Source organism: Scyliorhinus canicula, chromosome 12 (assembly GCF_902713615.1).
Source record: "Scyliorhinus canicula chromosome 12, sScyCan1.1, whole genome shotgun sequence".
Classification (NCBI taxonomy): Eukaryota; Metazoa; Chordata; class Chondrichthyes; order Carcharhiniformes; family Scyliorhinidae; genus Scyliorhinus; species Scyliorhinus canicula.
Window position 1 is genome coordinate 915904 of NC_052157.1, and position 24802 is coordinate 940705.

The window sequence follows — 24802 nt, forward strand, 5'->3', positions numbered from 1 at the left end:
TATAAATGTTAGTTTTTCTGGAGGTGAATGCTGAGGTTTCTGATCAGAGTAGGTTAATGTCAGCTGTATATACAGCATTATCGTGTTCAGCCAACCGTCATAAATAGGATGGTAATGATGCCACAAGCCCACTGTTGTGGGCTTCCCACTCCTGCAAGTTTCCTCCTTCCCATTTAACCCTTCTGTACAGAGTCCAACCTTTTTCACTCTAGTCTTTGTGTAGTGTTATATCTGTTATGGTTTCCAAGGGCTGTATTGCAACTTGCTTGCCCTTTGTGCTACTGTGTGTAGCTCACCACACACTAATCAGTACTGGTCACTGTGTTCTCTCAGGGAGATGATACTTCCTTCCATAGTTGGTTATAATAGCTGTAATTCTAAGCTATATTGGCGGAGGCAGGATAATGTTGTGGTGTATATTTGGTAAACTCTATACAATTATGGACCTGCAGTTACAGATTTGTTTACCTGTGAGTAATTGAACTGACTTTGAAAAGCTCATTTTCTCATCCAGCATCGCATTCAAAGAAATGGATATACAAAAACAGTGAGATCTGTGTTTGCAGTTGGTCTATTATTAAAAGATGACGATGAAGTAAATTAAATGAGGACAGATTGAGGAAGCATGAAACTGATGTGGGAGAATACTAAAAGCCTGGATCAAGAAGGAAATAAAAATTGATTTTAAAGTGCATGTTTCAGAAAAGGGAGTATTCTGTGTGTTTGTAATAATGTGGATAATTATGGGAACACATAACAAAAGCTAATTCTGTCTGGATGGTTGACAGACAACTAATGCAAACTCAATCACAGAATTGTTAAGGAAAAGGAGGCCGTTCGGCCCATTCTGTCTTCACCAGTTCTCCAAACGAGCATCATGACTTAGTGCCATTTCCCTGCCTTTTCCCTTACCCCTGCATGTTGTTTCTATTCAGATAATCATCTCATGCCCTCTTGAATGCCTCGATTGAATCTGCCTCCTCCACACTTTCAGGCTGTGCATTCCAGACTTCAACCACTCGTTTTGTGAAGAAACATTTTTTCACATCATATTTGCTTATTTGTAAATCACCTTAAATCTGTGTATTCGCGTTCTTGAAAGCATGGTGGAACAGTGGTTAGCACTGCTGCCTCGCAACATCCGGGACCGGGTTCAGTTCCAACCTTGGGTGACTCTGTGCAGAGTTTGTACCTTCTCCCCGTGTGTGCGTGCGTTTCCTCCGGATGCTCCGGTTTCTTCCCACAGTCCAAAGATGTGCAGGTTAGGTGGATTGGCAATGCTAAATTGCCCCTCAGTATCCAAAAGATTAAATGGGATTACAGGGTTACGGTGATAGGATGGGGATGTGGGCCTAGGTAGGGTGCTCTTTCCAAGAGTTGGTGCAGACTTGATGGGCTGAATGGCCTCCTGCATTGTAGGGATTCTACGATATACTTTTATGAGCAGGAACAGTCTCTCCCTGCCTACTCTGTCCAGCTCGCTCATGATTTTGAACATCCCAAGGGGTGGCACAGTGGTTAGCACTGCTGCCTCACGGCGCTGAGGACCCGGGGTTGATCCCGGCCCTGGGTCACTGTCCGTGTGGAGTTTGCACATTCTCCCCATGTCTGCGTGGGTCTCAGCCCCACAACCTAAAGATGTGCAGGTTAGGTGGATTTGCCACACTGAATTACCCCTTAATTGGAAACATTAAGACCATAAGACATAGGAGCAGAATTAGGCCACTCAACCCATCGAGTCTGCTCCACCATTCAATCATGGCTGATATTTTCTCATCCCCATTCTCCTTCCTTCTCCCCATAACCCCATATCCCCTTATTAATCAAGAACCTATCTATCTCTGTCTTAAAGACACTCCGTGATTTGGCCTCCACAGCCTTCTGCGGCAAAGAGTTCCACAGATTCACCACCCTCTGGCTGAAGAAATTCCTCCTCATCTCTGTTTTAAAGGATCGTCCCTTTAGTCTGAGGCTGTGTCCTCTGGTTCTAGTTTTTCCTACAAGTGGAAACATCCTCCCCACGTCCACTCTATCCAGGCCTCGCAGTATCCTGTGACAACAAGATCAACAAGATCTCCCCCTCATCCTTCTAAACTCCAATGACTACAGACCGAGTCCTCAACCGTTCCTCATACAACAAGTTCTTCATTCCAGGGATCATTCTTGTGTAACTCCTCTGGACCCTTTCCAAGGCCAGCACATCCTTCCTTGGATACGGGGACCAAAACTGCTCACAATACTCCAAATGGGGTCTGACCAGAGCCGTATGTAGCCTCAGAAGTACATTCCTGGTCTTGTATTCTAGCCCTCTCGACATGAATGCTAACATTGCATTTGCCTTCCTAACTGCCGACTGAACCTGCACGTTAACCTTAAGAGAATCGTGAACAAGGACTCCCAAGTCCCTTTGTGCTTCTGATTTCCTAAGCAACTCCCCATTTAGAGAATAGTCTATGCCTCCATTTCTCCTTCCAAAGTGCATAACCTCATACTTTTCCATTGTGACTTCTTTGCCCACTCTCCTAGCCTGTCCAAGTCCTCCTGCAGCCCGCCTGCTTCCTCAATACTGTCTGTCCCTCTACAGATCTTTGAATCATCTGCAAACTTAGCAACAATGCCTTCAGTTCCTTCTTCCAGATCATTGATGTATATTGTGAAACGCTGTGGTCCCAGCACAGACCCCTGAGGTACACCACTGGTCACCGGCTGCCATCCTGTAAAAGACCCCTTTATTCCCAATCTCTGCCTTCTGCCAGTCAGTCAATCCTCTATTCATGCCAGGATCTTACCCTGAACACCATGGGCTCTTAACTTATTTAACAGTCTCCTATGCGGCACCTTGTCAAAGGCCTTCTGGAAATCTAAATATATCATGTCCACTGGTTCTCCTTTGTCTAACTTCCTTGTTACCTCCTCAAAGAACTAACAGATTTGTCAGATTTGACCTCCCCTTGGCGAAGCCGTGCTAAATCATGCCCTATTGTACCATGCACTTCCAAGTACTCTGCGATCTCATCTTTAATAATGGACTCTAAAATCTAACCAATGACCGAAGTCAGGCTAACCGGCCTATAATTTCCCATCTTCTGCCTCCCTCCCTTCTTAAACAAGGGTGTTACATTCACCACTTTCCAGTCCTCTGGGACCCTTCCTGCCTCCAGTGATTCCTGAAAGATCACCATTAATGCCTCCACAATGTCCTCAGCTATTTCTTTGAGAACCCTGGGGTTTAGTCCATCCGGTCCAGGTGATTTATCCACCTTCTGATCTTTAAACTTCCCCAGAACCTTCTCCTTAGTAATGACCATTGCACTCGCCTCTGCCCCCTGGTTCTCCAGAAGCTCTGGCATCCCACTGGTGCCATGCAACACAGAAAAGGCCCTTCAGCCCATCGAGTCTGCACCGATCAAAAACAACTACCTGACTATTCTAATCCCTTTTCCCAGCACTTGGCCCATATCTGTGTCTGCCCTGGGATTGCAAGAGCACATCTAAATCCTTAAATGTTATGAGGGTCTCTACCTCTAGAACCCTTCAAGCAGCGAGTTCCAAACACCCACCACACTCTGGGTAGAAACATTTTCCTCACATCCCCTCTAAACCTCCTGCCCCTTACCCATTATCCATGCCTCCTGGTCATTGACCCTTCCACCAAGGGGAAACGTTGATCCGGTTTACTCTATCTATGCCCCTCATAATTTTATACACCTCCATTATGTGCCCCTCAGTCTCCTCTGCTTCAAGGAAAACAATTCAAGTCTATCCAATCTCTCTTCATAACTAATTTTCAATCCATGTTGTTACTGCCCCTTTTATTCCATGAGCTAGAACCTTTCTCACAAGTCTGTTATGTGGCACTGTGTTAAATCGGGCCTGAACCGGGATCTTGGATTCATATCTCATTACATTCACCCCGCACCATCTGGCCTGGGCTTGTGAAATCCTACCAACTGTCCTGGTTTGAGACAATTCACATCTCTTTAACCTGGGATTATCCCCCTCTCCAGTTGCACTGTTCTGCCTTTCAAGATTTAATTACCTGCAAAGACTCTCCTTCAAAGTATCATCTTGCATCATTGAATTTGTCTGTATATGTGTTTCTGGAACATACCTCTTCATTCACCCAATGAAGGAGCAGTGCTCCGAAAGCTAGTGTTTGAAACAAACCTGTTGGACTTTAACCTGGTGGTGTAAGGCTTCTTACTGTGCTCACCCCAGTCCAACGCCGGCATCGCCACATCACTGCATTGAACGTCTTCTGAAAGTCCCAAGTACACCACATCAACAGCATTTCCCTCATCGACTCTTTTCTTTTACTTCTTCAAGAAACTTCCAAGTTAGTGAAAACGATTTCCCCTTTCTAAATCCATGTTGGCCGTTCCAAATCAACCCATGTTTTTTCATGTGACTGCTAATTCTATCAGAATAATTGTTTCTGGAAGCTTCCCCACCACTGATGTTAAACGGGCTGATCCTCACAGCCTTTTTTGATCCAGGGCGTAACATTTGCAAACCTCCAGTCCTCTGGCACCTCCCCTAAGTCGAGAGGAGATGGGACGATTATGGTCAGAGCTCCTGCAATTTCCATTTTCACTTCTTTCAATGTCCATAGATGTCCCTCATCCAGTCCTGATACCTTGTCAACTTTTCAGTACTGATAGTCTATTCAGCACTTCCTCCGTGTCAATTCTGAACATTTCTAGGGACAGAATTTGTTTTTTATTATTCATTCATGGCGTCGCTGGCCTGGCCAAAATTTATTGCCCATTCTTGAGTGTATTTACGAGTCAACCACAATGCTGTGGATCTGGAGTCACGTGTAGGCCAGACCGGGTAAGGGCGACAGATTTCCTTCCCTAAAGGACATTAGTGAACCAGATGGGCTTTTACGACAATTGACAATGGTTTCATGGTCATCATTAGACCTTTATTTCCAGATATTTTATTGAGTTTAAATTCCACCATCTGCAGTGGTGGGATTGGAACCCGGGTCCCCAGAGCATGACTCTGGGTCTCTGGATTACTAGTCAAGCGACAGTCCCACGACGCCACTGCTGCCCCATATTTCCTCAAATGTTGCCATGGCCTGGGTAAAATCTACATCCTTTGTAAAGTTGGATGCAAAGTGCTCATTTAATACCTCCGCCATGCCCCCAGCCTCCACATGTGAATCCCCTTTTATGCCCCTAATCTGCCCTACTTTTACCACCCTTTTATTATTTATGTGCTTATAAAAGACTTTGGGATCTCCCTTTACATTGGCTACTAGTTTTTTCTCCGTGGCATTTTGATTCCCTTGTTACTTAAAACCAAATCTTACAGCATTTGGCTCATTACTGTTAAAAGCACCAGCTAGGTTTTGGGAATATTGAAGTCGCGGTGGCATCTTCTTTACCCTTTACAGTGAATGAACAGAGCAACTCTAGATTTAGATTTGTCACATCTACTAAGGTATAGTGAAAATTATTGTTCTGCATACAGTCCAGACAGATCGTTCCATTCATGAAAAAACATAAGACTTACGATAAATACACAATGTAAATACATGGGCATTGGGTGAAGCATAGAGTGTAGTGCCACACAGCAGTGAAGATGCGTAGAGAGATCAGTTCAGTGCATAAGAGGGCCATCAGTCTTCATCAGTAGCACATAATAAGGTGGTGTTAATGAAAATGAAAATCGCTTATTGTCACAAGTAGGCTTCAATGAAGTTACTGTGAAAAGCCCCTAGTCGCCACATTCCAGTGCCTGTTCAGGGAGGCTGTTACGCGAGCTGCTCTGCTTTCCTCCCAGGAAACCTACTGAAACTTGGCTCCTGCTGGTGAGACAGGTGGGACAGTCATTTTTTGAAAGTATTTTTATTGGTTTTGTATTTGCAATATAATGCAAGGAACATTACACAGTGATGATGAGATATAGGGTGGGTATGAGACAGAAAAAACAATATTTGGAATATGAACAGGTATGCATACAAAGGTACAATGTGTACAGATAAGGGAGCCCTCACTTTGGGTGTCAGTGATTGGATGTCTCAACGGTGCCATGTTAAGATGGGCTAGTTACGTAGCAGAAATCTGTGCTGCATTGAGCTGCGCACAACTGCAAGAAAATGTAACTAGATTCCCATCAGTGCATACTGAGGTGTAAGTGCTTTATTGTAAAAGGATGAATGAAGGGGGTGGGAATTAATGCACAGGGTTTTTTTTGTGGTCTGGGCAAGGATTTGAATGGCCTAATTTGCATTTTCGTAAGTAAGAACTGTTCTACCGATGTATCGAGTTGTGTAAAACTAGCTTGGAACCCTGTCATGTGGTTAATCTCTGACTACTTTATTGTATACAAATGCAAAACAATTATTATACTGTTGAGTTTATCATTTTTAAAAAAACATGAAACAATAGTCCCACTATGAAAGTAGCAATTCACATACTGACACAATCTCCCCGGCCCTACACTCATCCCTAGAGCATCTCGAAAACAAGGACTCCTACATCAGACTCCTATTTATTGACTACAGCTCCGCCTTCAACACCATAATCCCAGCAAAGCTTCAAAACCTAGGACTTGGCTCCTCACTCTGCAACTGGATCCTCGATTTTCTGACCAACAGACCACAATCAGTAAGAATGAACAACAACACCTCCTCCACGATAGTCCTCAATACTGGGGCCCTGCAAGGCTGTGTACTTAGCCCCCTACTCTACTCCCTGTACACACACGACTGCGTGGCAAAATTTGGCTCCAACTCCATCCACAAGTTTGCTTATGACACGACCGTAGTGGGTCGGATCTCAACCAACGATGAGTCAGAATACAGGAGGGAGATAGAGAACCCAGTGGGGTGGTGTAACGACAACAATCTCCCTTAATGTCAGCAAAACTAAAGAGCTGGTCATTGACTTCATGTAGCAAAGTGCTGAACACACCCCTGTCAGCATCAATGGAGCCAAGGTGGAGATGGTTGACAGCTTCAAATTGCTAGGGGTGCACATCTGCAAAAACCTGCCCTGGTCCACTCACGTTGACGCTACCACCAAGAAAGCACAACAGCGCCTATACTTCCTCAGGAAACTAAGGAAATTCGGCATGTCCACATTTAGCCGTACCAACTTTCACAGATGCGCCATAGAAAGCATCCTATCGGGCTGGATCACAGCCTGGTATGGCAACTGCTCGGCCCAGGACCTCAAGAAACTTCAGAGAGTCGTGAACACAGCCCAGTCCATCACACAAACCTGCCTCCCATCCATTGACTCCATCTACACCTCCCGCTGCCTGAGGAAAGCGGGCAGCATAGTCAAAGACCCCTCCTCATGGGTTATTCTCTTCCAACTTCTTCCATCGGGCAAGAGATACAGAAGTCTGAGAACACGCACTGACAGCTTCCCCTCTGTTACCAAACTCCTATACGACCGTCTTATGAACTGATCTGATCTCTTCACACACATTCTTTACTGAGTAATACGTAATAATCTTTTATTACTTCTAGCCACATTTCTAAGTCCCATGTAGGGCATCCAGATTTGATCGGCTCTCATAAGAGAGAATAAAAAGTTAAATGAAATTAATCATGAAATATAATATTTAAAAAAGACCTCCCCATCAGCCTCAATAAATGTTTCACTTACATGCACAACCTCCAAGAATTTAGGAAGTTATGGTTTGTTTTAACATTTTCCAATTAGTGGCTTCAAACGCAGTTTTAGATTATCAAAATCAGTGATGCTCAAATTATTGAATAGAAGCGCAATATATTTTTAGTAAAAAAAATCTTTAGTGGGGACAGCACAGTAGTACAGTGGTTAGCACAGTTGCTTCACAGCGCAACGTCCCAGGTTCGATTCTCGGCTTGGGTCACTGTCTGTGCAGAGTCTGCATGTTCTCCACGTGTCTGCGTGGGTTTCCTCCGGGTGCTCCGGTTTCCTCACGCAGTCCAAAGATGTGCAGGTTAGGTGGATTAGCCATGATAAATTGCCCTTAGTGTCCAAAAAGGTTATGTGGGGTTACTGAGTTATGGGACACATGACCACAAACAAATGAATCAATTTTGGATAAATTGTATTATGGTATTTGGTGCAGTTTAAGAGTTAAAATCCTGGGTTAGTGTGTAGGACTGCTGCGGGTGTGTTAGTCCTGGGTTAGTGTGTGGGACTGCTGCAGGTGTGTTAGTCCTGGGTTAATCCTGGGTTAGTGTGTGTGACTGCTGCGGGTGTGTTAGTCCTGGGTTAGTGTGTGGGACTGCTGCAGGTGTGTTAGTCCTGGGTTAGTGTGTGGGACTGCTGCGGGTGCGTTAGCCCTGGGTTAGTGTGTGGGACTGCTGCGGGTGGGTTAGTCCTGGGTTAATCCTGGGTTAGTGTGTGTATGTGACTGCTGCAGGTGTGTTAGTCCTGGGTTAGTGTGTAGGACTGCTGCGGGTGTGTTAGTCTTGGGTTAGTGTGTGTGGGACTGCTGCGGGTGTGTTAGTCCTGGGTTAGTGTGTAGGACTGCTACGGGTGTGTTAGTCTTGGGTTAGTGTGTGTGGGACTGCTGCGGGTGTGTTAGTCTTGGGTTAGTGTGTGTGGGACTGCTGCGGGTGTGTTAGTCCTGGGTTAGTGTGTGTGGGACTGCTGCGGGTGCGTTAGCCCTGGGTTAGTGTGTGGGACTGCTGCGGGTGCGTTAGTCCTGGGTTAATCCTGGGTTAGTGTGTGAGACTGCTGCGGGTGTGTTAGTCCTGGGTTAGTGTGTGGGACTGCTGCGGGTGCGTTAGTCCTGGGTTAATCCTGGGTTAGTGTGTGGGACTGCTGCGGGTGTGTTAGCCCTGGGTTAGTGTGTGGGACTGCTGCGGGTGCGTTAGTCCTGGGTTAATCCTGGGTTAGTGTGTGGGACTGCTGCAGGTGTGTTAGTCCTGGGTTAGTGTGTGGGACTGCTGCGGGTGTGTTAGTCCTGGGTTAGTGTGTGGGACTGCTGCGGATGTGTTAGTCCTGGGTTAGTGTGTGGGACGGCTGCAGGTGTGTTAATCCTGGGTTAGTGTGTTGGACTGCTGCGGGAGGGTTAGTCCTGGGTTAATCCTGGGTTAGTGTGTGGGACTGCTGCGGGTGCGTTAGTCCTGGGTTAATCCTGGGTTAGTGTGTGGGACTGCTGCGGGTGTGTTAGTCCTGGGTTAGTGTGTGGGACTGCTGCAGGTGTGTTAGTCCTGGGTTAGTGTGTGGGACTGCTGCGGGTGGGTTAGTCCTGGGTTAGTGTGTGGGACTGCTGCAGGTGTGTTAATCCTGGGTTAGTGTGTTGGACTGCTGCGGGAGGGTTAGTCCTGGGTTAATCCTGGGTTAGTGTGTGGGACTGCTGCGGGTGGGTTAGTCCTGGGTTAATCCTGGGTTAGTGTGTGGGACTGCTGCGGGTGTGTTAGTCCTGGGTTAGTGTGTGGAACTGCTGCGGGTGGGTTAGTCCTGGGTTAGTGTGTGGAACTGCTGCGGGTGGGTTAGTCCTGGGTTAGTGTGTGGGACTGCTGCAGGTGTGTTAGTCCTGGGTTAGTGTGTGGGACTGCTGCAGGTGTGTTAGTCCTGGGTTAGTGTGTGGGACTGCTGCGGGTGTGTTAGTCCTGGGTTAATCCTGGGTTAGTGTGTGGGACTGCTGCGGGTGCGTTAGTCCCGCGTTAATCCTGGGTTAGTGTGTGGGACTGCTGCAGGTGTGTTAGTCCTGGGTTAGTGTGTGGGACTGCTGCGGGTGTGTTAGTCTTGGGTTAGTGTGTGGGACTGCTGCAGGTGGGTTAGTCCTGGGTTAGTGTGTGGGACTGCTGCGGGTGGGTTAATCCTGGGTTAGTGTGTGGGACTGCTGCAGGTGCGTTAGTCCTGGGTTAGTGTGTGGGACTGCTGCAGGTGGGTTAGTCCTGGGTTAGTGTGTGGGACTGCTGCGGGTGGGTTAATCCTGGGTTAGTGTGTGGGACTGCTGCAGGTGCGTTAGTCCTGGGTTAGTGTGTGGGACTGCTGCAGGTGGGTTAGTCCTGGGTTAGTGTGTGGGACTGCTGCGGGTGGGTTAATCCTGGGTTAGTGTGTGGGACTGCTGCAGGTGTGTTAGTCCTGGGTTAATCCTGGGTTAGTGTGTGTGGAACTGCTGCGGGTGGGTTAGTCCTGGGTTAGTGTGTGTGACTGCTGCAGGTGTGTTAGTCCTGGGTTAGTGTGTGGGACTGCTGCGGGTGTGTTAGTCCTGGATTAGTGTGTGGGACTGCTGCGGGTGCGTTAGTCCTGCGTTAATCCTGGGTTAGTGTGTGGGACTGCAGCGGGTGTGTTAGTCCTGGGTTAGTGTGTGGGACTGCTGTGGGTGGGTTAGTCCTGCGTTAATCCTGGGTTAGTGTGTGGGACTGCTGCGGGTGCGTTAGTCCTGCGTTAATCCTGGGTTAGTGTGTGGGACTGCAGCGGGTGTGTTAGTCCTGGGTTAGTGTGTGGGACTGCTGCGGGTGTGTTAGTCCTGGGTTAGTGTGTGGGACTGCTGCGGGTGTGTTAGTCCTGGGTTAATCCTGGGTTAGTGTGTGGGACTGCTGCGGGTGTGTTAGTCCTGGGTTAGTGTGTGGGACTGCTGCAGGTGTGTTAGTCCTGGGTTAGTGTGTGGGACTGCTGCGGGTGTGTTAGTCCTGGGTTAGTGTGTGGGACTGCTGCAGGTGTGTTAGTCCTGGGTTAGTGTGTGGGACTGCTGCGGGTGTGTTGGTCCTGGGTTAGTGTGTGGGACTGCTGCGGGTGTGTTAGTCCTGGGTTAGTGTGTGGGACTGCTGCGGGTGTGTTGGTCCTGGGTTAGTGTGTGGGACTGCTGCGGGTGCGTTAGTCCTGGGTTAATCCGGGGTTAGTGTGTGGGACTGCTGCGGGTGTGTTAGTCCTGGGTTAGTGTGTGGGACTGCTGCGGGTGCGTTAGTCCTGGGTTAATCCTGGGTTAGTGTGTGGGACTGGTGCGGGTGTGTTAGTCCTGGGTTAGTGTGTGGGACTGCTGCAGGTGTGTTAGTCTTGGGTTAGTGTGTGGGACTGCTGCGGGTGCGTTAGTCCTGGGTTAGTGTGTGGGACTGCTGCGGGTGCGTTAGTCCTGGGTTAGTGTGTGGGACTGCTGCAGGTGTGTTAGTCCTGGGTTAATCCTGGGTTAGTGTGAGTGGGACTGCTGCAGGTGTGTTAGTCCTGGGTTAGTGTGTGTGACTGCTGCAGGTGTGTTAGTCCTGGGTTAGTGTGTGGGACTGCTGCAGGTGTGTTAGTCCTGGGTTAGTGTGTGTGACTGCTGCAGGTGTGTTAGTCCTGGGTTAGTGTGTGTGACTGCTGCAGGTGTGTTAGTCCTGGGTTAATCCTGGGTTAGTGTGAGTGGGACTGCTGCAGGTGTGTTAGTCCTGGGTTAGTGTGTGTGGGACTGCTGCAGGTGTGTTAATCCTGGGTTAGTGTGTGGGACAGCAGCGGGTGGGTTAGTCCTGGGTTAGTCCTGGGTTAGTGTATGTGACTGCTGCAGGTGTGTTAGCCCTGGGTTAGTGTGTGGGACTGCTGCGGGTGGGTTAGTCCTGGGTTAGTCCTGGGTTAGTGTGTGGGACTGCTGCGGGTGTGTTAGTCCTGGGTTAGTGTGTGGGACTGCTGCAGGTGTGTTAGTCCTGGGTTAGTGTGTGGGACTGCTGCAGGTGTGTTAGCCCTGGGTTAGTGTGTGGGACTGCTGCGGGTGTGTTAGTCCTGGGTTAGTGTGTGGGACTGCTGCGGGTGTGTTAGTCCTGGGTTAATCCTGGGTTAGTGTGTGGGACTGCTGCAGGTGTGTTAGTCCTGGGTTAATCCTGGGTTAGTGTGTGTGACTGCTGCAGGTGTGTTAGTCCTGGGTTAGTGTGTGTGATTGCTGCAGGTGTGTTAGTCCTGGGTTAATCCTGGGTTAGTGTGTGGGACTGCTGCAGGTGTGTTAGTCCTGGGTTAGTGTGTGTGATTGCTGCAGGTGTGTTAGTCCTGGGTTAATCCTGGGTTAGTGTGTGGGACTGCTGCAGGTGTGTTAGTCCTGGGTTAATCCTGGGTTAGTGTGTGGGACTGCTGCAGGTGGGTTAGTCATGGGTTAGTGTGTGGGACTGCTGCGGGTGTGTTAGTCCTGGGTTAGTGTGTGGGACTGCTGCAGGTGTGTTAGTCCTGGGTTAGTGTGTGGGACTGCTGCAGGTGTGTTAGTCCTGGGTTAGTGTGTGGGACTGCTGCGGGTGTGTTAGTCCTGGGTTAGTGTGTGTGATTGCTGCAGGTGTGTTAGTCCTGGGTTAATCCTGGGTTAGTGTGTGGGACTGCTGCAGGTGTGTTAGTCCTGGGTTAATCCTGGGTTAGTGTGTGGGACTGCTGCAGGTGTGTTAGTCCTGGGTTAGTGTGTGGGACTGCTGCAGGTGTGTTAGTCCTGGGTTAATCCTGGGTTAGTGTGTGGGACTGCTGCAGGTGTGTTAGTCCTGGGTTAATCCTGGGTTAGTGTGTGGGACTGCTGCAGGTGTGTTAGTCCTGGGTTAGTGTGTGTGATTGCTGCAGGTGTGTTAGTCCTGGGTTAATCCTGGGTTAGTGTGTGGGACTGCTGCAGGTGTGTTAGTCCTGGGTTAGTGTGTGTGACTGCTGCAGGTGTGTTAGTCCTGGGTTAGTGTGTGTGATTGCTGCAGGTGTGTTAGTCCTGGGTTAATCCTGGGTTAGTGTGTGGGACTGCTGCGGGTGGGTTAGTCCTGGGTTAGTGTGTGGGACTGCTGTGGGTGGGTTAGTCCTGGGTTAGTGTGTGTGATTGCTGCAGGTGTGTTAGTCCTGGGTTAATCCTGGGTTAGTGTGTGGGACTGCTGCAGGTGTGTTAGTCCTGGGTTAATCCTGGGTTAGTGTGTGTATGTGACTGCTGCAGGTTTGTTCGTCCTGGGTTAATTCTGGGTTATTGTGTGTAACTGCTGCAGGTGTGTTAGCCCTGGGTTAATCCTGGGTTAGTGTGTGGGACTGCTGCTGGTGTGTTAGTCCTGGGTTAGTGTGTGGGACTGCTGCAGGTGTGTTTGTCCTGGGTTAATCCTGGGTTAGTGTGTGTGACTGCTGCAGGTGTGTTAGTCCTGGGTTAATCCTGGGTTAGTGTGTGTATGTGACTGCTGCAGGTGTGTTAGTCCTGGGTTAATCCTGGGTTAGTGTGTGTATGTGACTGCTGCAGGTGTGTTTTTTAAAATCCTAGTTTGAAGGTTTTGGGAGCCGGAGGCATCGTAAAAGTTGGGCTAATGGTTTTTGTTTTGTTTCGGGGGTTCCCTGCGGAGTAGTTAATTAGATGCTGTGGGTGGGATTTTCCGGTCCACCAGCCGCGTTTTCCTGGGCGGCATATCCTTTGATGTACTACCCATGAAATTTAACATTGAATGACAAAGCAAGTGAGATTGTGGGGACTAAGCAGGCTCACCTGTCGCATTCAAGGTAAGCGAAAATCGTGGGTCACTAAGGCCGGCCGGTTGGTAAAAATCCCCGGAAAAAAAGTTTGAAAAATTCTGAGTCAGAGTACCAGGCATTTTGGCAGAAAAGCAGACCATGCAGTTGGGAGATGGAAGTCAGACTATGAAGATTGTTTCTTAAGACTTTAGCTAGAGATTCATTACTGTTCTGACACGATCAGATCTCTTTACAGCAGTGTCAAAAGATTTCTCTTGTTGAAAGTGGAGTTTCAAGACATCTAAGTGCAGCAAGTATTCCTGAGTGCTAACTCTATTTAAAAGTGGATTGGGATCTGAGATGATTTTCTTGTTTGAGTGAAAGTAAGGATTGCAGTTAAGGGTGATTGTGTCACTGTTGATTAGCATTGTTTAAGGGGTAATTGTGAGCTATTTTCTTGTGATGTTAAAGATATTTTAATACTTTGCGAGTAATAAAGTTTGTTTTAATTGACCACTTGCCTGTTTTGTGTGAAATCACTCCTGGAGCAAAGTAACCTATCCTCATTCTTACAAAATTAAAATGAAATATTGGAGTTTTTGTGGTCTGGGATTGTGATACCAGTTTCTGCATTGTCATTGTACATTTCAGAAATGGGATGTGATTGTCGGCACTCAGTAGTGCAAATGCGCTGATTTTAAAACATATCAATTTAAACAGTATGAGAACAATAGAACTGAAATTAATCAACAAGGTCCTGCCATCCCTCCGCACCTGCTCTTTAAGCAGCATGTCATGTTCTCCAAATACTTGACCGACTTGTGGAACAGTATAATAATTCTGCAACTGTTTTCTCCCTGGTATTTCACAGGAGGTCTTCAAGGAAGAAGGAATCTGTGACCATGAGGTGAAACATGAAGATATAACTCTCACTAAACCAAGGAGGCTGCCTCTCACTCGAAAATTCTACTCTTTCTACCACGCACCCATTGCAAAGTTTTGGTTTAACACAGTAAGTGAGTGAAGTGAAACAACAAATATCTACCTCTGCTGTTTTCAGTATAGTTCATTGAAGAAGTTAAAGTGAAGTTTGTTTCAAAGGCTGTTTAATTTGTAAATGATAGTCTGGGTGTATAGACAGAGATATAACGTGGGAAGCTGAGCCTGCAGTTTTGGGATCCAGGGCTATTAGGTGATACGTAGTAACTGTTAATGGAAAAAGTGACTGAGAGAATAGGTGGTCACAAGTTAGGTGCCTTGAGTTAGAAATATACTTCATCACCTCCGGACCTTGGTATGAATCCAGACCTGACAAACAAGAAACCCATTTCCTATTTTTTTTAAATTATTTTTCTTCAAAATTTTTGTCGAAAAACATAATTTTTGCATTACCGTGCGCAACCATTAACAGAACAAATGAAATAAAAGTTAACCATATATACAAAGAAAAGAACAATACAACATAACCCAGGGGGTGGGGGGGAATGATGCTGCGGCTGACCTTTACTGCTCTCCTAGAAAGCCGAGGAACGGCTGCCACCTCCGAGAGAACCCCGTCATGGACCCTCTCAAGGCAAATGTTATTTTCTCGAGACTCAGCCATGTCACTAACCCAGGTCTCTACACTCGGGGGCTTCGAGTCTCTCCACATTAAAAGGATCTGTCTCCGGGCTACCAGGGAGGCAAAGGCCAGAACGTCGGCCTCTTTGGCTTCCTGCACTCCCGGATTGTCTGACACACCAAAGATCGCTATCTCTGGACTCGGCACTAACCGGACACTGCCTTAGCAAAACCCTGCCAGAATCCCTTAAGAGCCGGGCATGTCCAGAACATATGGACATGATCTGCAGGGCTTCCCGCACACCTCGCACATTTATCCTCAACCCCAAAGAGCTTGCTCATCCTGGTTGCCGTCATGTGTGCCGGGTGGACCACCTTAAACTGGATTAAGCTAAGCCTAGCACATGATGAAGAGGAATTGACCCTGTTTAGGGCCTCCGCCCACAGGCCTGCATCGAGCTCCCCACCTAGTTCCTCCCCTTTGCTCTTAAGCTGCTCCACTGGGGCTTCCCCGCCTCCTGAAGTTCCTGGTAGATGTCCGACACCTTCCCATCCCCGACCCAGGTGCCGGTGACCACCCTATCCTGTATCCTGCGTGGGGGTAGCAGTGGAAAGGACAGCACCTGTTTTTTCAGAAATGCACGTACCTGAAGGTATCTGAAAGCGTTTCCAGGGGGCAAACTGAATTTCTCCTCCAGCGCTTTGAGGCTGGGAAAGGTCCCGTCTTTGAACAGGTCCCCCATCCTTTTAATGCCTGCCCTATGCCAGCTTTGGAACCCTCCTATCTTGCCCGGGACAAATCTGTGATTGTTGTGTATTGGGGTCCAGACTGAGGCTCCCTCCACCCCCCTGCGCCTTCTCCACTGACCCCAGATCTTTAATGCCGCCACCACCACCGGACTGGAGGAGTAGCGGGCCGGCGAGAACGGCAGCGGGCCGGCGAGAACAGCAGAGGGGCCGGTGAGAACGGCAGAGGGGCCGGCGGGAACGGCAGAGGGGCCGGCGAGAACGGCAGAGGGGCCGGCGGGAACGGCAGAGGGGCCGGCAGGAACGGCAGAGGGGCCGGCAGGAACGGCAGAGGGGCCGGCGAGAACGGCAGAGGGGCCGGCGGGAACAGCAGAGGGCTGGCGAGAACGGCAGAGGTGCCGTTACAAGCGCCCCGAGGCTGGTACCTTTGCAAGAGGCCGCCCCTAACCGCTCCCACGTCAACCCCTCCCCCAATATCCATTTCCTAATCATGGCCATGTTGGCCGCCCAATAGTAGCTGCAAAGGTTCGGCAATGCCAGCGCACTCCTGCCCCCGAGTGCGCTCCAGGTACAGTCTCTTTACTCGCGGGGTCTTGTTTGCCCATTCGAATCCCGAGATGATCTTGTTCACCCGCTTAAAGAAGGACTTAGGGATGAAGCTGGGGAGGCACTGGAAGACGAACAGGAATCTGGGGAGAACCGTCATCTTAACAGTCTGCACCCTCCCCACTAAAGATAGCAGGAGTATGTCCCACCTTTTGAAGTCCCCCTCCATCTGCTCTACCAGCCCAGATAGATTTTGCTTGTGGAGGGCATCCCAATTTCGAGCCATCTGTATCCCTAGGTACCGGAAGCTCTTCTCGACCATCTTCAGCGAGAGCTCTCCCAGTCCCTTTTCCGGCCCCTTAGCTTGGATCACAAACATTTCGCTATTCTTCTCGTTCAGCTTGTACCCTGAGAAATTGCCAAAGTCCCTCAGAATCTGCATGACCTCCCCCATCCCCTCTAGTGGGATCTGAGATGTACAGGAGCAGGTCATCCGAGTAAAGCGAGACCCGAAGCCCCCGCCAGTTCCTTGAAGTCCACAGCGCTATAGCCAGCGAATAGTAACGGGGAGAGGGGACACCCCTGCCTCGTCCCCCGGTGGAGCCTAAAGTATTCCAACCTCAACCTTGTTCGTGCACACACCTGCCACGGGGGCCTGGTGGAGTAGCTGGATCCAACCTATGAACCCCTCACCGAACCGTCTTAGCACCTCCCACAAGTACTCCCATTCCACCCTGGTCAAAGGCTTTCTCTGTGTCCATTGCCATCACTACTTCTGCCTCCCCTCCCTCTTGAGGGCATCATGGTGATGTTTAGGAGTCTTCCATACATTAGACTTCAATTGCCTGCCCTTGACGAAGCCTGTCTGATCCTCCCCTATCACCCCAGGGACAGTCCTCAATTCTAGCAGCCATGATCTTGGCCAGCAGTTTGCCGTCTACATTCAGGAGCGATATCGGTTGATAAGATCCACACTGTAGCGGGACTTTTTCTTGTTTGAGGATGAGTGAAATCGAAGCCTGTGACATTGTTGGGGGGAGGGTCCCTCTCTCTTTGGCCTCATTAAAGGTCCTTAGTAGGAGTGGGCACAGTAGTTCCGAAAATTTCTTGTAGAATTCTACAGGGTAGCCATCCGCCCCCGGGGCCTTGCCCGACTGCATGTTCCCTAGCCCCTTTACCATCTCCTCCAGCTCTATCGGGGCCCCCAGTCCCTCCAGCAGATCCTCTTCCACTTTGGAAGCCTCAGTTGGTCCATGAATTGCTTCATTCCCTCGCCTAAGAAACCCATTTCCAACAACTGCGTTTGTCCTGTAAAATTATTCTGGATGACCAACTCAACGTTTTGAATTCAAGTGCAAAACTGTTCAGAGTTAAATGACACAACGTTGGCAGCTTATTAAGAGTTGCTCGAAGATTGTTGATTCCTGGAATAGAAACTAAAGTGACATATAAGTGGATAAGCAAATTGCAATATGATGCAAGTAATAAAAGGAAATAAACGTAATTATTTCCATTGGGGAAAAGTATATTGGTCTTAGGACCTGCAAAAATCGATGTCACTAAGGATAAACCTTTTATATATAAAAGCAAAATGCTGGATAAACTCAACAGTGCATTTCCACAACCCATGAGGTTTTCTGCGCTCCAGTGGAACTGATTATTTTCAGTTGGGACTTTGGACCCTGGCTGAAAGCAGAATGGACCAGTTTGGCCTCGCCAGGCTAAGTCCAGTGAATGCTGAAGGGTCAATAGAGAGAGGGGCTACGGGGGCCCCTTTTTTACAGCACGAGCTGCCGGATTCAGGTACGTTTATTTTTAAAGGTCCAAGTTGGCTGGGGTTCAGTTTCGTGCTTAGTACAGTTCGAATAGCTAATACCCACGTTAGGCCAGGAATTAACCAGGTAAGATAGAGTATGAGAGTAAACTTTCTCAGAATATAAAAACAGACAGTAAAAGTTTTTACAAATATATAAGACAAAAAAGAGTGGCTAAGGTAAATATTGGTCCTTTAGAGGATGAGAAGGGAGTTTTAATAATGGGAAATGAGGAAATGGCTGAGGAACTGAACAGGTTTTTTGGGTCGGTCTTCACAGTGGAAGACACAAATAACATGCCAGCGGCTGATAGAAATGAGGCTATGACAGGTGAGGACCTTGAGAGGATTGTTATCACTAAGGAGGGAGTGATGGGCAAGCTAATGGGGCTAAAGGTAGACAAGTCTCCTGGCCCTGATGGAATGCATCCCAGAGTGCTAAAAGAGATGGCTAGGGAAATTGCAGATGCACTAGTGATAATTTACCGAAATTCACTAGACTCTGGGGTGGTCCCGGTGGATTGGAAATTAGCAAACGTGACGCCACTGTTTAAAAAAGGAGGTAGGCAGAAAGCAGGAAATTATAGGCCAGTGAGTTTAACTTCGGTAATAGGGAAGATGCTGGAATCTATCATCAAGGAAGAAATTGCGAGGCATCTGGATAGAAATTGTCCCATTGGGCAGACGCAGCATGGGTTCGTTAAAGGCAGGTCATGCCTAACTAATTTAGTGGAATTTTTTGAGGACATTACCAGTGCAGTAGATAACGGGGAGCCGATGGATGTGGTATATCTGGATTTCCAGAAAGCCTTTGACAAGGTGCCACACAAAAGGTTGCTGCATAAGATAAAGATGCATGGCATTAAGGGTAAAGTAGTAGCATGGATAGAGGATTGGTTAATTAATAGAAAGCAAAGAGTTGGGATAAATGGGTGTTTCTCTGGTTGGCAATCAGTAGCTAGTGGTGTCCCTCAGGGATCCGTGTTGGGCCCACAATTGTTCACAATTTACATTGATGATTTGGAGTTGGGGACCAAGGGCAATGTGTCCAAGTTTGCAGATGACACTAAGATGAGTGGTAAAGCGAAAAGTGCAGAGGATACTGGAAGTCTGCAGAGGGATTTGGATAGGTTAAGTGAATGGGCTCGGGTCTGGCAGATGGAATACAATGTTGACAAATGTGAGGTTATCCATTTTGGTAGGAATAACAGCAAACGGGATTATTATTTAAACGATAAAATATTAAAGCATGCCGCTGTTCAGAGAGACTTGGGTGTGCTAGTGCATGAGTCACAGAAGGTTGGTTTACAAGTGCAACAGGTGATTAAGAACGCAAATGGAATTTTGTCCTTCATTGCTAGAGGGATGGAGTTTAAGACTAGGGAGGTTATGTTGCAATTGTATAAGGTGTTAGTGCGGCCACACCTGGAGTATTGTGTTCAGTTTTGGTCTCCTTACTTGAGAAAGGACGTACTGGCACTGGAGGGTGTGCAGAGGAGATTCACTAGGTTAATCCCAGAGCTGAAGGGGTTGGATTATGAGGAGAGGTTGAGTAGACTGGGACTGTACTCGTTGGAATTTAGAAGGATGAGGGGGGATCTTATAGAAACATTTAAAATTATGAAGGGAATAGATAGGATAGATGCGGGCAGGTTGTTTCCACTGGTGGGTGACAGCAGAACTAGGGGGCATAGCCTCAAAATAAGGGGAAGTAGATTTAGGACTGAGTTTAGGAGGAACTTCTTCACCCAAAGGGTTGTGAATCTATGGAATTCCTTGCCCAGTGAAGCAGTTGAGGCTCCTTCATTACATGTTTTTAAGGTAAAGATAGATAGTTTTTTGAAGAATAAAGGGATTAAGGGTTATGGTGTTCGGGCCGGAAAGTGGAGCTGAGTCCACAAAAGATCAGCCATGATCTAATTGAATGGCGGAGCAGGCTCGAGGGGCCAGATGGCCTACTCCTGCTCCTAGTTCTTATGTTCTTATAACCTTTCCTGGGTAAATATCCAGGCATATCTCGCCCATCTGACCCAAGACTGAGACTTGTGAGGTGGGTCCCAAACAGCGGAAATCAGCAAATCAGAAGTTCAGACTTCAATGATTTCAGTGCGAGTGTGCACCAGAACTTTCACAAGGTCCCAATGGCCATTCCCCAACATACATTCCATTCCCAATACTTTGGATACCTGAGGCTCTGGGCCTCTAGCTTCCATTTAAGTAAGTTTCTAGAAGTATGAGGTGACGAGGGAGCAAATGATCATGACTTTATTTTGAGGCATGTGGTTGTAAACAACCACCATTTATCAGTTATTTTTCATAAAGGGATACTGATTGGTAATTTTCTATTGACATTATTGAGGATTAAAATACAAACAACAAAATGATTGGATTCTCCTCTTGCCCAATATCGTGCAAAGAAAGACTAAAAAACTTTGAAAGATGAGAAAATACCATTTTAATCCTAAAATAATTTGATGAATATAACTTTAGTGGTGTACCTAAAGTGTGAAATGCTAGTTTGAGGAATCTGCCACTATTCAAAACTTTTAAGTCATTAACCTCCTTCCTTTCTTTCCAGATGGCCTATTTGGGATTTCTCATGCTATACACCTATGTTGTTCTGGTGCAAATGAGTAATTTACCATCGGTGCAAGAGTGGATTGTGATTTCCTTCATTTTCACATTGGCGATAGAGAAAATTAGAGAGGTGGGGATTGTTTTTTTTAAAAATCTAACTTCCCAAAGTTTAGAATGTGCACACTTTCCTGTGCCAGTTTTGCTAAATTGTTTGGTAACGGAGACTATGTCTGCAGAATCCTCCCAATTGCTTCCTGAATCTCACTGGTCACTCAGTCAGACTGAACAAGATCATTCGCACCGTGGTGCTCTTTTCAGGCCTGAGCTGTAGTTTCTACTCCACATTACTAAGTCCACCCTGCCGACCAGTTGGATTGCTTTTTCCTATACTAACTACCTTCTCATTCAAATCCTGCTCAATTACTCCAGAACTTTGGCCTGAAACCTTTTCTATGCACTCATCAACTCTTCCTTCCCCAAATGTTGTGACATATTTCCTCATCAAATCAATTCTCAATTATGTCTGTGTTGCTTCTCATCCTATTTTGGAAGTTTTTGTCGAGCCAACGCACTTCATTCTCTGACTTGCTGTTTGTGCCCTATCACCAGGAGGTGCTCGTTTAATAGTTATTATCCCTTGGTCCTCTGAAGCTCTCTTCCAAAATCACTCTTCATGCCTTCAAAAGTACTCTTTAAAACCCCATTTCTTTATTTTTGAATGTATTTTATTACAAACATGTATCAAAGCAACTTACAGCAAATAACTGTTTAGTTTGTCGATGGGAATTATATAGTTTTCTTTATTTTTGTTTGTGCCTAGATCTTCATGTCAGAAGCTGGAAAGATAAATCAGAAGATCAAAGTTTATTTCAGTGACTATTTCAACATCACTGACACACTTGCAATTGTTTTGTTTTTTGTTGGTTTTGGACTAAGATTTGGAACTGAGGAAGTGATGGATGCTGGGAGGATAATGTATTGCCTCAATATTATATTTTGGTATGTTCGACTTTTGGATTTCCTGGCAGTCAATCAGCATGCAGGGCCCTATGTCACAATGATAGGTAAAATGGTAAGTGGATCACTTGGAACTTTTAGTGATTTGTTTTTGTGTTTGAAACTTCCAAATATGAAATTGCAGGAGACCTGTCGAGATCAAGCCCGACATCCAAGGGAGATGTTCATATTAAATAAACTTGGATTTTGATAGAATTGTCTTATTTCTTTAGTAATGGCAATGAGGCATTGATGTGGACCTTCTTTGCTGTGGGATATAGCTGGTTCAGTTCATGCTACATTGGAGCATCCAGTATCTCTTGGGGTTGTTTTCAATGCAATGACTTAAGTCACCTTGTTTTTAACCCAGATATTTTGGGAAATTTGAACTTTGTTTTACCTGTTGAATTATAGGTGGCAAACATGTTTTACATTGTGGTCATTATGGCAGTGGTCTTATTGAGTTTCGGTGTTCCAAGGAAAGCAATCCTTTACCCACAAGAGCCTGCATCCTGGGAACTCGCAAAAGATATAGTCTTTCAGCCGTACTGGATGATATATGGTGAAGTATACGCATATGAAATTGATCGTAAGTAATCTTTTGGAAACTTTTGAATATTTGGAGGGGTTCAGGACTAATCTCATTGTTTACTCCATATTCTCCACTTAGTTTCAAAAGCTTCAACGGTTCTTTGGAAACGAAATGCTAAGACGGCAGTGGAAATATGTTGATACTATGTACAGTTAGTGCCAAATGTAGTCTCCTAGTCTTGTATCTTGTGAAGCCCGAGGAACCAGGGTGATAGTCGGCTTGTTTATCTACAGCTAAAGTTTCTTTACTCTTTGCACTTATATTTTATAGTCAAATCTGCAATCTCTTCACCGTTTAGTTAGTGTATCACTCTGTAAACGTGCTTGCCTGGGTTGTATAAATTCCTCAGCAAATTAAGATGTCGACACTACGTGACTGTTGTCCACAAATTTATCATCTGCCTTTATTAGGGCGAATGTGCAAATAAAATAAAAATATCCTCTTCAGTGATTGGTAACACAAAACATAAGACCGAGCAAAAATGAACAAGAGCATTAGCTTTCAAGAGGTTGTGGACCTAACCTTTGGCTCTGACCCATGAATTTTTGTGCATGAAAACAAATTTAAGCATAGTTCTTAAATGTATGACGGTTCAATGCACCATGACTTGTCAAGTCGTCTTCTAGATTAATGAAATTAACATACAGAATGGCTCGACGTTGTTTGCTGTAATAGTCAAACAAGAGAGAGATAGACAGTAAGCAATATAAATCAAGTAATGCTCTGTTGTCTGTGACTGAACTTGTATCCACATATCCAGCCGACTTGAGAAGTTATCAGCTCTGTGGACCCAAAAGCCTCCCGATGGATTTTCAGACAAGTCAAGGCTGACATCAACAGCCAAACGCAAACCGGAAAGTAGATTGCCTGAGGGTGACCACTGGCATTCAGTGGGAATTCTGGATGGCTGGCAGTTCTGGGATGTCCACTTCTGACACGGGGAGATCCGCCACAAATGAGTCCAAAGTCTTCCAACTAAGAGTCCAAGCTCTGTCTGGTCCTAATTCTCTGGAAAGTTTTGGAGATTTAGGAACTTCTACCTGATTTATTATGCAGTTTAGAGAGTCCCTGGCTTACGTTCAGTGAATTATTTTGTCACCTAAAGCTGTAATTGATCTCATTACCGAAGATCATAAGGAACATGCTGAGATTAGCAAGTTAAATTCCCAGTGATTTTCTCCCATGGCCATGTGCATATTGTTTACCTTTACCAGAAGGATCTTATTGTAAAAAAGCACTTGTTAAGCCTCCTTGAAATCTGAATCAGAAGACACTTTTTTTTATTCTCCTCATTTTCCACATTTTCATTAAATACACAACAAAAGATGACCAACAATAACATAGTATCAATCCCCCAGCCAGCACCCTTTCAACAAAGCCAAACATCACCCATACCCGCATGAACCCCCTGCCCAATGTTCGATGCCATCCAATTCATTTTCATTTCATTTCTTGAAAGTGCAGGATAAATAATGCCCATGAACTGTAGAACCCTTCATCCTCCCCCTCAGCTCAAATTTCACCACCTCGAGTGTCAAATATTCCAGCAGGTCCCCCCACCGCGCCGAGGCACAGGGTGGAGAAGCTGACCTCCACCCCACAGGACCTGCCTCCGGGCAATCAGCAAGGCAAAGGCTAAAACATCGGCCCCGCTACCTCCCTGCAGCCCGGGCTGGTCCGGCACCCAGAAAATGGCTTCTTGGGGCCTTGATTCCAACCCACATCTACCACCCTGAGATGATAGTAAAACCCTCTCTCCAATACCCCTCCAGCTTTGGGCAGGACCAGAACATGTGAACATGGTTTGTGGGGCTCCTCCCACAGCGCTCACACACATCCTTCACCCCCTCAATGATTCGGCTCATCCTCGCTCTCATGAGGTGTGCCCACCTCTACTGTATACACCACCTTCTACTGTACCAGCCCCAACCTCGAGCACAAGGTTGAGGCGTTTATCCTCCAGAGCACCTCACACCACAGACCGTCCTCCATAGCCTCCCCCAACTCTTCCTCCCACTTGACTTCAATCCCCTCCCAGGATACCTTATCCTCCCACAAAATCCTCCCATAAATCGCTGACACCACCGTCTTGTCCATTCCCCCTGTCGTCAATACCTCTTCCAACAATGTGGAGGCCGGCGCTATTGGGAAGCTCTGACCCTCCATCCTGGCAAAGTCCCGGAGCTGCAGTTGCCTAAACCCTTCTCCCTGTTCCAATTTCTCTCCCAACTCCTCAAGCCGCAAAAAATGATTTCCCAGGCACATGTCCTTTACTACCGTGACTCCCCCCTCCCCAACTGCCGTCCTCTCTCTAACAGCACCTTCCTAATCCTCGCCAACCCCCCTGCCCCCCCACCACCCCCCTGACTGCCGTCCTCTCTGTAACAGCACCTTCCTAATCCTCGCCAACCCCCCTGCCCCCCCCCCACCACCCCCGACTGCCGTCCTCTCTGTAGCAGCTCCTTCCCAATCCTCTTTTTCCCCCCCCCCCCCCCCCCCCGGACTGCCGTCCTCTCTGTAACAGCACCCTCCTAATCCTCGCCACGCCCCTGCCCCCCACCCCCCTGACTGCCGTCCTCTCTGTAACAGCACCTTCCTAATCCTCGCCACGCCCCCTGCCCCCCCCACCACCCCCCGACTGCCGTCCTC

The 24802-nt window shown here is 47.3% G+C and overlaps 1 protein-coding gene across 7 annotated transcripts in view; it reads left to right on the plus strand.

The window, feature by feature from the left end:
* Window positions 1–24802, plus strand: part of trpm7 (transient receptor potential cation channel, subfamily M, member 7) — a 215726-nt gene that overhangs the window by 106729 nt on the left and 84195 nt on the right. For all 7 annotated transcript variants that reach the window (XR_005462557.1, XM_038813819.1, XM_038813820.1 and 4 more), the window contains 4 exons: window positions 14194–14334; window positions 20567–20695; window positions 21386–21637; window positions 21976–22150. Coding sequence is in view for 6 of the 7 variants with exons in the window: in XM_038813819.1 (XP_038669747.1) it covers window positions 14194–14334; window positions 20567–20695; window positions 21386–21637; window positions 21976–22150 (697 nt within the window). In the remaining variant the exon portion in view is untranslated. The remainder of the gene's footprint in view (window positions 1–14193; window positions 14335–20566; window positions 20696–21385; window positions 21638–21975; window positions 22151–24802) is intronic.